This window comes from Oryzias latipes, chromosome 13 (genome assembly GCF_053564925.1).
Source record: "Oryzias latipes strain Hd-rR chromosome 13, Olatipes_Hd-rR_3.1".
NCBI classification, from domain to species: Eukaryota; Metazoa; Chordata; class Actinopteri; order Beloniformes; family Adrianichthyidae; genus Oryzias; species Oryzias latipes.
This window is the reverse complement of record NC_136249.1, coordinates 26,301,615-26,314,833: the sequence shown is the minus strand read 5'-3', so window position 1 is coordinate 26,314,833 and position 13,219 is coordinate 26,301,615. Positions and strand designations below refer to the sequence as shown.

The window sequence follows — 13,219 nt, the reverse complement described above, 5'->3', positions numbered from 1 at the left end:
TTCTCGAAATGGTTTCAGTTTTCATGCTTTTGTTATTCACGTTTCTTTTTTTTTAAATTTAAGGCTGATTCCTCCATTCAGCAACATGTAGATTATTAAAAATATTTTCACTATAAAAAAAATAAATGCATACCACCGTGTTTGTTTCAAAGTATTTTATTAAAAATGCTAAAAGAAAAAAAATCATAATAATGAGACAAAAACAAGCTACTCCCCAACATACCCCCTCCCAACTTCCCATCTTTAAAAATTCCCTCATACCAGGCATCTACGACTCCATCCTTTGATCCAACTTCCTGGTCCTCTGATTTCTTGTGCAATAAAGCCATTATCACTGAAAAACTTAAAAGATAGGCAGGGAGGCCTTAAACGGAGAAGGGGGGAAAAAGCTGAACTGGGACTCCTGTTACTTAGTAGTGTAACCAAATCATTTTGAATCTTGGAAAACTGCTCCCGTTCCCAGCATCCATCCTTGCCTATCCCTTCCCTAATCGATCCACTCATCCAGCTCCAAGGATTGGGATCCACTGAGCCACTCCTCCAATCAAAACCTTGAAATACCAGGAAGAAAATCAGAGGCAGACTGTTAGAATAAAATGTCAAAAATTTTAGCCCTATATCTTTCCACGTTGAGCACTCATGTCAGATCAAGGAAAAATAAAAATAACGACTCCCTTGCTTTAATTTAGAAAAGAAATCTTAACCACTGCAGACAAAAAGTGGGACACTTGTATAAAAAACGTTTTGACTGCTTTTTACAATGACAAAGGTGTTCTATTTGCATTACAACACTTGATTTACGACTTTCACATGTCAAAGAGACATGTTACAAGCTTCCTACGTTACAAAGTACAGCACACATAGCTTTACTGAATGACATGCATAACATGACAACCTATCAAAAAGTCTCATTTATGGAATATGAAGCATACCATTGCCTCGACCTGATTGCTCCTAGATGTCTTATCCATACCATACAAATGAAATGTGTTCCACAATGGTTTTATTCCAAATCACTTTAATCCTTCTCCTCAGATGTCTAAAGGAAGACACAATGGTAAAATACAGTTAAGTATTGGGCTCCACCTCAAAACGGCCCAACCCACACAACCAAAGAAGCCTCTAAAAAGAAACCCCACAAGAAAAACTTCAGCTTTCAAAACTTGCAAAAACATTGAGTAAAGCTCATGACTCCTCAACATTTTTGAAGTTAATCACAGCACAAGTTGTAATTTTGTAGAAATGAAAAAAAAAGAAAGAAAAACACAAGGATGACAGAAAGAGGGAGAAACCAAATGGACAAAAACCGGGGGGAGAAAAAAAGGTCAAGAGAGGAAGGACGAAAGGAAGGAGGGCACATCCACAAACCAAGACCAACCACAACATTAGGACAAGAAATGAGAAACTTAGAAGTCAACAGCTGACATCTGTAAAAGCTCAGAAGTAAAAACAGGAGGGAATACATCATAAGGGCAAAACGTTGATGGCAGTAAAGTTTAGGAACGGGAGCGAGAACGACTGTGTCGAGGTGAGTAGCGGGGCGATCCTCTGCCACGGCCACGGGAATTGCTGCGACTGCGGCTGGCGCTGCGACTGCGGCTTCTGCTTCGACTGCCACGGCTGCGGGAGCGCGACCGTCCATAACTTGGGCTGCGGGGACCATCTAATTTCACACGAATGTAAGCGGTCTCTCCCTGGCAGACACAAGAGAACTTGACATTGAAAAGACAACATTCCTGCCTCGGATAGAAATACTGGTGGACATATGGACTTAAAACATGGCATTCCTTTAAAATACTCACCTTTAAACAGCAAAGACATGTTATCCAAGGCAATCGATCAAATCAGAACACATACCTCATGTGAACGGAATTTGGTGTTGTCCAGCTTTCGAACGGCATAGGTCATGTCTTCTTTGCGCACAAACTCAACAACCCCGGTGCCATCTCTGTAAACGTCAGCGTAGCACACATCACCAGCCTCACGCATGTGGTCCTTCAGGTCCTGCCAGCTGCCACTCTGAGGAAGCCCTGAACAGAGCAAGGGGTTAGAATACATTTATTCATTAACCAGTAGCAAAACAGTCACTAAACTGAGCAAAACCAGCAAAACCAAATGTGAGCCACATTAATATTTAGACTGAACTCCCTTAATTAATTAAAAAATAAAAAACAAGTGATGCCCCTTTTTAGTTTTTAAAGTCTCTGTAAACATTGCTGGAGGTTTAAAGCACTTTACTGATTCAGCATGTTGAGTTTTATGTTCATTATAACAAGCAATTTGATCTACTTTGGCTTTATTATTATTCACTCAAGAACACCTCAGTTTAATCAAACAACTCCACGATCGTCTTTAACTCACAAACTCTAACATGTTTCACCTAAAGGCACTAAAGCCCAGGCACGTGTCTTAACAGCTGGCGTGTTTACCTGACACAACGACCCTGTATTCAGAGCGTCTGGACGGTGGCCCATATCTGCCCCTGGGTGCTCCCCCTATCCCTCCGAAACCGCCCCTGGAGCCTCTCCCGCTCCGTGGAAACTCCACGCGCAGCCTGTATCCGTCGTAGTCGTATCCATCGCGTCCATAAACGGCATCATCAGCGTCCCTGCCATTGTAAAAAAAAAAAAAAAAAAAGAAAAGGAAAAAAAAATAATACAAAAAACTGGAAATAGGTTCAGGAAAATAGAGAAAGTGACAAACGAGCTCGCGAATGAGGAGGGAACTACTGTACTAGCCATGGGCGGCAGCCATGTTTGTCATTCTTAACCTCTGATAATCCGCTTTGCATCCATGCTAATTATTCACCATCTTGAAATAAATAGCCAAGACACACAGTGTCGCATTCCTTTTGAATTGCATTAAACGTATACCAATTCCATTATTTTTTGATGAAGCCACTTCTTTCATGTTTCAGATCGTAACCAACACATGACTGGGTTAGCATGGCTGCAAAGCACCCCCCCAAGGCATGTATTTAGTCATATATGGTGGTGATGTTTTAGAACTCGAATATGGTTTGAATGAAATTGTGTAAATGGAAGCATAAAAAGAACAGGGGAACTTAAAATATACACGCAATGTGGAAACAAATGGAGGCAGAACACGTTTTCTCTGTGGAACGATGCAAACCCAGGTAATACCCTGTGCCCTCTAAGATAACTATAGCAACACAAAGGGCCCGACTATTGCCTGCCATAGTAGGGGCACGTAGCTTCTTACCTTGGGTCTTCAAACTCAATAAAAGCAAATGGAGGTCCTCCTCTTCTATTCTTCAGGTCGATATCTCGAATTGTCCCATACTTGTAGAATACGTCCTCCACGTCTTTTGTGCGAATGTCTGGAGGTAGATTTCCAACGTAAATTCGGCAGTCGTTGTTACCTGCAGGGCCTCGCACAACACCCGACATGGCAACTGTCAGTAACGGTTCTGCGCTCGAAATGGAACTACTAACGACAAATAAATGTTGAAGAAGTGTTGTGAGAGAAACCCTTATTTAAAAAAATAAATAAATAAACGCGTGGGGAAAGTGGACATGCAAAATTCCACACGACCCTGTCCTTGCAGCTTTGCAGGATCCGCGCTTTTTTGCGACGCCGTGGTCAATGAACGGATGACAACCCGACATCCAACTTCACGCATGCATCCGCCTGATAAAGTAGTCCGCTTTCTTGGGTAGGCTTGTTTGTATTAATGTATAGATAACAACAGTGCAGTGACGTCAGAGTTTTATTTGTCAGTCTAATAAAAGTAAAATATATGTAAGAAGGAAGTCCAGTAAGAGCGCTGAAGAGAGAATAATTGTTAAGAGGTTCAGTGCATGTTTTTGAGGGTAAAAGAAAAACTTTAAAAAACCAGCACTGGGAAATGTACTTTCATTGTTTGTTTAAGGTTCATTTTATTGGTTTGTTATTATTTCTGGCAGATTTGAGCAGAATTAATTATGTTCATGTAGCACACAATAATAAATCATTTTAAAATGTCATGACTGGATATGATGACATGACATGTTATTTTTAATAATCATTTCTTTTGTTAATTTTTTTATATTGTCTGTTTGTTTTTTGATTGATTCCAGTTGGTCTCATCAATGAGTTTTTCTCTTGCACCAGAAGCTGTTATGGTGTACCACTAGGCTCTGTGCTTGGCCCAATCATCCTTTCATTTTAGATGTTTTTCATAAGGTAACATTTGTATGTTATGTTGATGAACTATAACTGAGCAATATTTATAGTTCCATTAAACAGTGAGACATATCATTGTTTACAATTGGATACAGGTGTTCAGGTATTTCTTGAAGACTTGGACCAAATCCCTGAAGGCAGGATGACTTAAGATTTTTAACAAAAGTTGAAAATAAAATAAAACAAATGTTTTTGTTTTTCTTTAAGGGGCTAAACACTTTGAAAATCTATTTCATAAAAGTGTAGTCACACTTGATGGCAGTAATTAGTTCTCCAGTTCCAGAAAATCTAGGAGTTCTTTCTATTGTGGGATTGACTTTTAACCTTTACGTAATTCTAGTGACTAACTGGAATTTCCACAATATTTCAAAAATGTGTGAATTTTCGATTATATTTTTGTAATTCTTTTTTGTCCGGCTCCTCTAAAAACGTCTCTGAAAGGTCCCAAGCTGATCCAGAATTCTGTAGCCACAGCTCTGATTATCATTTTCGCCAATTTTGGCTTCTCTTTATTGGCTTTTTGCTAAAAGCAGAGCATATTTTAAAATTATTTCTCTACCACACAAATCTTTAAAAGAAAAAAGCTCAAAGTTATCTTAATTTCTTTATTTCCAAACTATTTAAAATGACTAAGTTTTGTGTTCATGCATGTTTTTAATTAGACGTAAATTTAATTGAATTCACCATTAAACTTTTACCCTTGTATATTTACTTTGTAAATCGTGTTTGTAGATAAAATGATATGGTACATATTTAAATAATTAATGAACAGATTGAATGAATGAATGAATTGAATGAATATTTAAATAAACTTGTTTGTAAATACAGATTGCATTTTTTTACTGAATTTAAAATGAATCTGTGTTCTCACGTTTGACCGCCAGATGTCACTGTTCCCCACAGATCAGATGCTGTTCTTCTTAATCCCAAAGTATATTTGTCGTGAATGCATCAAATGTAGAGGTTCTACCAAATAAAGCCATGGTTCACACCATATAAATTAAAGCAAAAACTATAGTACCGGTACAGGGAAATATATTAAAAAACATATTTTCTACAATTTACTAAAAATAAAATTTCATGAAGTTATTTTAATCAGATGAAATCACATACATGGGAAGAGTTGTTTCTGTTTACAGGGATTCATGCAGCAGATTAGCTGTAAATAAAAATAATCCAGTCAGGACAAATCATATGAACAAAGTATGTCTTTTTCAATCATCATCAAAATATTAAACACGTCTTAACACCAGGGATAAATATGAGCTTCATCCCTATCAAAAATTTTACGTGTAAGTCTCTCTTCAGGTAAAGTCACCAGCCTGTTCTATAATTGGACAACTTCTGCTCTTTGTTTGATCACACAAGGTTCTCCCTCTATGGCAGCTTTAGTGGTGTATCTCATTTCTCTGTTTTGAACCTTATCACACTTCATAACCCCAGACTCCTGCATTATCAAATAACACAGATCCCACCATGGCATCGTGCAATTTACTAAACGTGTCAAAGCTTAACTCAGGACAGACTTTTATCTTATTTATCACTGCACCAAGCGCCCTCCCAGCAGAATTTGGTTACACTTGCCTTCCTTATGAAAATATCATATTTTTATGAAAAACAAAACCAAGATATTTATAAGTATCAGTAAACATAAGAGTCGTTTTATCAAAATAAAACTGAAAATGACTTTGAGGTACACAAGGCTTTCTAAAATGAACTATTTGTCTTTTATCACCGTTTCTAGTTTTTCTCCGTTTGGAAGACTGAGCATTTAACCCTTGTGCCATCCAAGGCACTTTAACATTGGGAGTGGGGTCATCAGGACCCCACAAGACAGTGTGCGGAACCGTTTTTTTTTTTCAATGATTTATAAACTTCACTGGTGTCCATGGATTACATGAAATCCTCTTCACCTTTATCCACCTTTGTCATGGTAGGGAGAACACGTCAATGTAAGGGTGGGGTCATCTGGACCCCAGATGACCCCACCGAGCATATATAAATGCTCGGCCTTCCTGGGACCAGGAGCAGCTCAACTTCCTGGGTGGATGCTGTTTGTCTCAGCCAGCCCCTGTTGTTGGCCTCAGCTCATTTTGCCTTTTTGGCCTGGTTTTGCCATTCTTAATTACTTTTGGAGTTTTCTGCCCTGGTGTTGAGCTTCTCTTTTGTGTCTTTATGTTTCAGGTTCTATTCAGTTTGCTCTTTTTTGTGTGGTGTTTCTGTCTTCCCTTGTTTTTGAAATAGCCAGGCTCTCTAATGTTTTATTTACTAACCCCCCCTTCATTTGTGTCCATGTTTTATTATCTCACTTTGTTGGTGCAATACTTGTAATAAACCCTCCTGAATATTTCTGATGCTTTGTGAAACATTCATTAAAGAGCATTAGAATATTTCTCAACATAAAGGTTTTTTGTTTGAAGTAAGATCACAAGAATCAAACAAACGTCACTGATTTGCAGGTTTATTGCATTACTTTAAACAGAATTTTTAGTACTGTGTTCCAAAAAAGAACACTACAAAAGAGGAGAACACATTTGTTTCTAATTCTAAGGATAAGTCATGAAGTCATATTGCTTACATGAAGTCTTTATAACACTTTTTACTTCATCAGCAGCTCATAGCAGGTTTTATAGGTGAAAATAGAATAAAGCAAACATCTTTCCTTACACTCATTCAAAAGTTTTACCAAAGATCCTTCTTTGATTGTCCTCATGTGTAAAAACAGTTTTCATTTTCCATCATGTTAAGTGTGAACATGCGGATACTATGCTTCTGAGTGTCATATATGAAGGAATAGAGGGAAGCTCTGCTTGGGTTCAAATGGGAGCCTTTGCCCTCCTCAGTATGCATAACAGGAACCATAGACCCTCTGGCCAGCATCGCCGTGATTGTCACCAGCGGTGTATTTCCCCTGACAAGCCAAGCTGTTCGCCTGTGGGTACAACACATGGAAGAGGTCTCAAATGAAAGACTTGATGGTGTTGATGTTGTTTGCAGTCAACAAAGGGTTAAAGGTACCTCTGCCCTCTTGATGAACTGCTCTGTGGCAGCTTTCTGGTTCTCTTGATGTCCTCTCCATGCTCTGAGTGCAGACGCCTGCAGGGCTCGGCCAAAGGAGAACGTCAGGATCCATGGCTTGGGGAGGGGACAGTTGTTGATGGCGTTCAGGTGAACAGTAGCTTCCTCTTCGCTCTGACCACCAGAGAGGAAAGCAATTCCTGTGGGGAGCAGATGCTGCTCTGTTTTTTGAACAGGTTCATTTGGACTCTGAAATCACCGCATCCGCCAGCAGCTGGACTTACCTGCCACAGCTGGGGGAACGGTGCGGCGCATGGCAGTGACGGTTGCCATCGCAACTTCTTCTGGGGTGTACTTGGTGGGGCAGCTGTGTCCAGCAGTGACCATATTTGGTTTGAGGAGGGTCCCTTCCAAGTACACATGGTGGTCAGACATGGCCTTGTACACTGCAGTCAGAACCTGAAGGACCAACAGGTTCTGTTAGTTGTTGTTCACCTTTTGGAATATTCCTTCAGTAGTCGCTACAGTGAAACAGCTTTCACCAATTCACACAGGGTTTTACGCTGGATGCCCTTCCTCACACAACCATGTGTTTTACCCGGGCTGGGGACCGGCACAGGAGGACCCTGACTTGGGCCCCTTTGTTACCACAAAATATCCAAGATGTTAGGTTGCTGCACGAATGAAAAGATAAATCCAAAACATAAAATAAAAGTTAGGAAAAAGTGTTTTTCTTTGTATACATAACTTGAAAAAAAGATTAAAGAGGATGAGGTCATGTGACCTACTGTTTTCAGCTGACCCAGCTAGAGCTGATGTGGGAAAAACGATCCTGACATTAGCTGGAATACAAACCGTAATGGCTTTACAGAACCGAGGGCTTCAGGCACAAAACTACGTTCCCAACAAGGTTCATGGTTTTCACAGAAACCATAGGTGTGAATGTGTTTGTGTGTAGTAATTTTTTTCTACCAATTTTTTTTATTTATTTTGTGTGTGTTAGCAGTTTGCTTTACCATTTGAGTTTGATTTCATGTGCTCTAAATATATATATATATATATATATATATATATATATATATATATATATATATATATATATATATATATATATATATATATATGTAGATATAGATATAAATATAGATATAGATATAGATATAGAAATAGATAGATAGATATATAACCATCAGTGTTTTACTTAAGGACACTTTGGAATGTCGGCAGGCAGAGTGGGAACCGAACCTGCATTTTACCTCTGCACTACGGCCAAACTGTGACATAAAATTATAAACAGTTTCTGAAGGAGTCCCAGAGTCAGCCTATACAGAAAAGCTTGAGTTCAGAATAAAGACTGCTTCATTAAAATCTATTTAGAAATACAACAGAAACCCACCTTCTCAGTGACATATTGGCAGCGTTTCAAGTCATGATCACCATCAGGTAAGATCTCCGGCTCAATGACAGGCACAATGCCATGCTGGTCCAGAAAAAAAAGGATTACAAATGAATTTAGATGCTTTAGTGTATAAAATAAAAAATAAAAAACACTGGCTTAAAGCACAGAGCTCAGACCTGCTGGCAGATGCTTGAGTAGCGCGCAAGAACGTTAGCATTTTCCATGATGGCCAGTTTAGATGGGTTGGCCTCACTGATTTTGAGCACGCAGCGCCACTTTGCGAATACAGCTCCATCCTTTTTGTATTGTGCGCAGCGTTCAGACAGTCCATCTAGACCTGCAGAGAAAGGTTAAAAGAGGTTCCTTCAAGGGAGTCCTTTCAAACGACATTTCTAAAATGTGCATGGATCCATAGATGAGTTTGTCAAACCCTGGGTGGTTGTTTCTCCACATGTTCCTGGCAGAGGGACCACACCTTTATCAACCTGAAAAGAAAAATGAAGCATCATAAGAATGAGCTTTAATTGTCTTTTTTTTGGATTAAATGTATGCATATATGTTTTATGGTAGATTGTTGATGCTTGGTAGAGTCAGGATTGGCAAACCTTGACACCAATCATGATTCCCCTGTCCCTGATCATCTTGACAAAGGACACTCCGCTATCAGAGTGCTGGTAAAGAGTCTCATGGAAGAAGATGACCCCTCCAATGCAACTGTTGATGCGATCGTCCGCGCTGAAGAGGATCTGGCGGAACTGTCTCCGGTTTTCTTCTGTGTTCTCCACCCCTACCTGTGCCAGCCTCTTAGCCATGCTGCCTGCAGATTCAACAAGAAACAAGTGATTATATGCATATTTAGTAACAAATAATAGATTTGATCAATGAATCTATTTGTATTGCTACAATCCAACCAGATCGACAATGTGAAAGTGCATTAGAGCAGACAACACACGTGTGACAAAAGCAAAAATGATCAAATCATCATTACTGTCCAATTTGTAGAAATACTTTGAATTTCTTTAAAGACGTGACGATACAGTGTGGTAGAATGTTCTAATAATGTTCTCTTCGTATTATTTTGATGTGGAAAAACAGCAGTGGGCTGAATTATGAAATTGATTTGTCACACTTGCTGAATTTTTGGCTAAAGATGTCCTGGATCAATTGTATTTCAGTGAATTGGATCATTCAAAAAAAACCAAAATCGACTATGAACCGTATCGGCGACCACACATTTTTCAATCGAATCATTGTTAAAATGAATTATTACAGTCTAATGTTTAGCCCAAACAAAACTTGGTGTTTGTATTTAAAAAAAGGAAGTATAGGAGCCACACAGACCCACAGACTCGTCTGCAGCCAGGATGCCTTTCCCTGGAGAGACTATGCGTAGAGCGGTCTCACGGAGATCCCTCTTCTGCACCTCAGAGAGTGTTGGAAACTGGAGCGTCATGCTGCTAGTGTCCACCAACCTTTGGGGAGAGATTCTATGCTTAATCAGGAGAAAGAAACATTTTTAAGACTCAAAGTGCCTGTCGTTTAATGCTTTTTAGAATAACATCTGCATCTTCACAAGTCTCGCTTTGAGACACATTAGTCCTACATTATGGCTTGTGTTGTTTCAATGCAAATATTTCACAGATACATTTAGAAGACTTCCATTTAGCTTTTCATGTGTTTAATTTGCTGTTTAAAGGGAAAACAAATCACTTTAATTGCCTATGGAGCCATAGAAATAAAAATCCACATGACCTACATTCAACTTAACGGCATACTTGAAAAATACTGCACAATAAAAACAAAGCATCAGCTGGAAATAAACAGTTGTAAAATATAGATTAAATCAAATCTTATCTTATTAATTCGAATGAAGTCTTATTTGTTAAGTTAATTTCATACTCTTGCAACTTAAAGTGCTTTACATAATAGAACATTTTTCAATTTTAAAACCAAAAGCAAAACAGTATAAACCACATACACAGCCGACCCCAGAGCACACAACATAATAAAGCATAAAAGGGCTTAAAAATAGAATATGAAGTAGAAACAGACACAACAATGAGTAGGTTCTATACCTTCTTGTCTGAGAGTGAAAGTGCCTCCTGCACAGATGGGATGAGCAGTGGTGGAGCCACGCTGTCAGGTCCTTGTTTGTATCCAGCCCAAGTGTGTCACACCTCATGAGTCCCCACCCAGGGGCGGGGCTAATACCCCCACCACAGTCCCACGGAAATTAGGCAAATCTTGATGATTCATTGTTCTACTAAAACTTTTGGATGCAGATCTTTCCAGATTTCTCAAGTAAGCTTTGTAAAACAGTTGCTCAAGTATTCAGTTTCAAGCTCAGGCAAAAAAACAAACTTGGTATTCTTTTCTGTTAAAAATAATGAATAAAAATGCACCCATGTCATGTATCTGCACCTTAGCACCAACCTCATTTAAGCATTTAACTGCTACCTGAGGCGTGCTATTTTTATTTTTAATTAGTATAAATGTGCCCAGAGGAAAGTTTCGTGTCTCCTGACGATTTGGTCCTCGCACACTCAGATTCTCAGGAGAGCTCTGGTCTCTGAGCTATTCGTGCTCCCCGTTTTTACGTGAGCTTTAAACTGTAAAAGATTTCAAAAATAGCAACACTTTCCAGGTTTAAGCTGACATGATGTGGGGCCATGTGAAAAAGCAGACTTTTTAAAAAGGAGGTCATTGATGTCCAGTTCGCCTCAAAGGCAACACAACATTTTGTGTTTCATCAGTTTGTTGTTCATTGTTGGGCAAAGAACTTAATTCACATCTGGATTTCCTTTTAAACACAAAATACAATGAATTAGGTGCTGTTTTTTTAAAAGCATGAATATTAGGCCTTTGAAGGGTGTGACCTCCGCTGTTCTGCATGGAAGCTCTATTTCAAAGGCGTCACTTTTCTGTTGCAGGTTCACTTACGTAATGTTACATTTGCAGCTGTTTCAGGACACTTCTGATTGTGGGTCAGTGTGTCTCTGAAAGTAGATGTGTGTCACTGGACTGCCTGCCACTACAATGCAGACATGCTGGACCTGTTTAAGACAAAGGCCTGAGAGGGAATTCAATGTCAAGAGGCAGTGCAGGGTGTGTGTGTGTATAGCTCTTCCATTCAGGGGAGTTTTAAATAGGTACTCAACTTTAATAAGTACAGCAATTATAAGTGGAGCCCCTGCTGGGATTAGGCACTTTTTCTCTGCTACCTAATTAAAGCCATTTAATAGTGATACTTTATCCGGTCTTCAATTTTCTGGTCTATTATGGCTGGCCTCAGTGGGATTGAAAGGGAACCTCTTAAATAGGTCAACCAGGGGCTGAACATTATTCGGGATGTGTTTGGGAGCAGGACTGACATCCAGAGAAAACTCCTTTGCTGTTACAAAGTGGATTTTTTTCGTTCTTTTGAAGCATATTTGACGTAAAAACAGAAGAAATGTGTGACTTAGGAGAAGACCATCTTGTCTTGTTTTACATGGCTTCAAGTGGTTTTAACCCATTCAAATATCATCAAAGTCAAGTTAAAATGAGGGTAATTTGAGTTTCATATTTGAATTATTTTTAGGTATATCTTAAAATCATTTACATCTGATCTGGATCAGGAGTTCTGCATCAGTATATTTTGTAGAAATCTAAATGAAATTTTTGGAATTGTGGGATCTGAACTCACTTTAATCTGCATTTGGCCCCATGTGATATGAACTGAATCCACATTATTGGACCAAAAGGTGTAATCTTGGTTTGTTATAGTGCAAATGGACATTTCTCAGCCCATGGTAAACACAGGCACAGACCCCCAGAACAAAAATCTGGTTAGTCACTCTATAGTAGGTCCAATAAAATAAGTTAAAGCAAATCTAATTTGTGAAATCTGGTGTAGAGGGGATGAAATATGATCTTAATGTTGTCAGAATTTACCTTTAATGGGCTTTGTTTTTCACAGAAGTCAAAGAGTGATCAATCACACTACTTCCCCTGTGTTTTTCAACTCTCTTTACTCAACAGATTCACTTTAATGCTCTTAATTTACAGGCAACCAAAATGGATCCTTCCTTTCCGCTGGTGCTTATAAACACAAGCCAGGTCGTTCATGTGCCGTCTTACCTCAAGTCATTTTAAAGTCAACTGTAAAGTACTGGCTGGTTTTTGGTGAACATGTCCATCCATCTTCTGAACCCGCTCTGTTCCCCCTTTGGGGTCACGGGGTGCTGGAGCCTATCCCAAGTACTGAAGGGTGAAGGTGGAGGACAGCCTGGCAGTCCATCACAAAGACAAACAACCGCACACTTACATTCACACATAGGGACTATTTAGAATCACAGTGAACATACAGTGAGAACCATAAACATTTGGACAGAGACACATTCTTTCTCATTTTGTTTCTGTACATTACCACAGTGAATTTTAAATAAAACAACTCAGATGCCATTAAAGTGCAGACTTTCAGCTTTTATTCCATGGGTTGAACAAAAAGATTGCATAAAAATGTGAAAAACTAAAGTATTTTCTAAACACAATCCCTTCATTTCATGGGCTTGTATGTAATCGGACAAATGAAATAACTGAAAACCAAATGGTCATTACTAATATTTGGTTGAAAAC

At 39.0% G+C, this 13,219-nt stretch overlaps 2 protein-coding genes across 5 annotated transcripts; both read right to left on the bottom strand.

The window, feature by feature from the left end:
• Positions 1 to 140: 140 nt before the first annotated feature.
• srsf1a (serine and arginine rich splicing factor 1a) lies at positions 141 to 3,663 on the bottom strand. 2 transcript variants are annotated; one of them, XR_909824.3, is made up of 5 exons: positions 3,223 to 3,663; positions 2,430 to 2,608; positions 1,858 to 2,030; positions 933 to 1,694; positions 141 to 551 (listed from the first exon to the last, which is right to left on the bottom strand). XR_909824.3 is itself a non-coding variant. In XM_004075326.4 (4 exons), the coding sequence occupies exons 1-4, from the start codon at positions 3,408 to 3,410 to the stop codon at positions 1,497 to 1,499; spliced, it is 738 nt and encodes a 245-aa protein (XP_004075374.1). In that variant the 5' UTR covers positions 3,411 to 3,663; the 3' UTR covers positions 141 to 1,496. The 2 variants fall into 2 exon arrangements, 1 of the variants encoding a protein (XP_004075374.1); XM_004075326.4 differs by having other exon boundaries at positions 141 to 1,694.
• Positions 3,664 to 6,630: 2,967 nt separating this feature from the next.
• aldoca (aldolase C, fructose-bisphosphate, a) lies at positions 6,631 to 10,827 on the bottom strand. 3 transcript variants are annotated; one of them, XM_023961931.2, is made up of 9 exons: positions 10,678 to 10,827; positions 9,944 to 10,074; positions 9,208 to 9,419; positions 9,033 to 9,087; positions 8,779 to 8,939; positions 8,600 to 8,683; positions 7,488 to 7,662; positions 7,204 to 7,403; positions 6,631 to 7,117 (listed from the first exon to the last, which is right to left on the bottom strand). In XM_023961931.2, exons 1-9 carry the CDS (start codon positions 10,782 to 10,784, stop codon positions 7,025 to 7,027), a joined length of 1,218 nt encoding a protein of 405 aa, XP_023817699.1. In that variant the 5' UTR covers positions 10,785 to 10,827; the 3' UTR covers positions 6,631 to 7,024. The 3 variants fall into 3 exon arrangements, with proteins under 3 accessions (XP_023817699.1, XP_023817700.1, XP_023817698.1); XM_023961932.2 differs by having other exon boundaries at positions 9,944 to 10,094; positions 10,678 to 10,816; XM_023961930.2 differs by having other exon boundaries at positions 9,944 to 10,089; positions 10,678 to 10,750.
• Between the last annotated feature and the right edge of the window lie 2,392 nt (positions 10,828 to 13,219).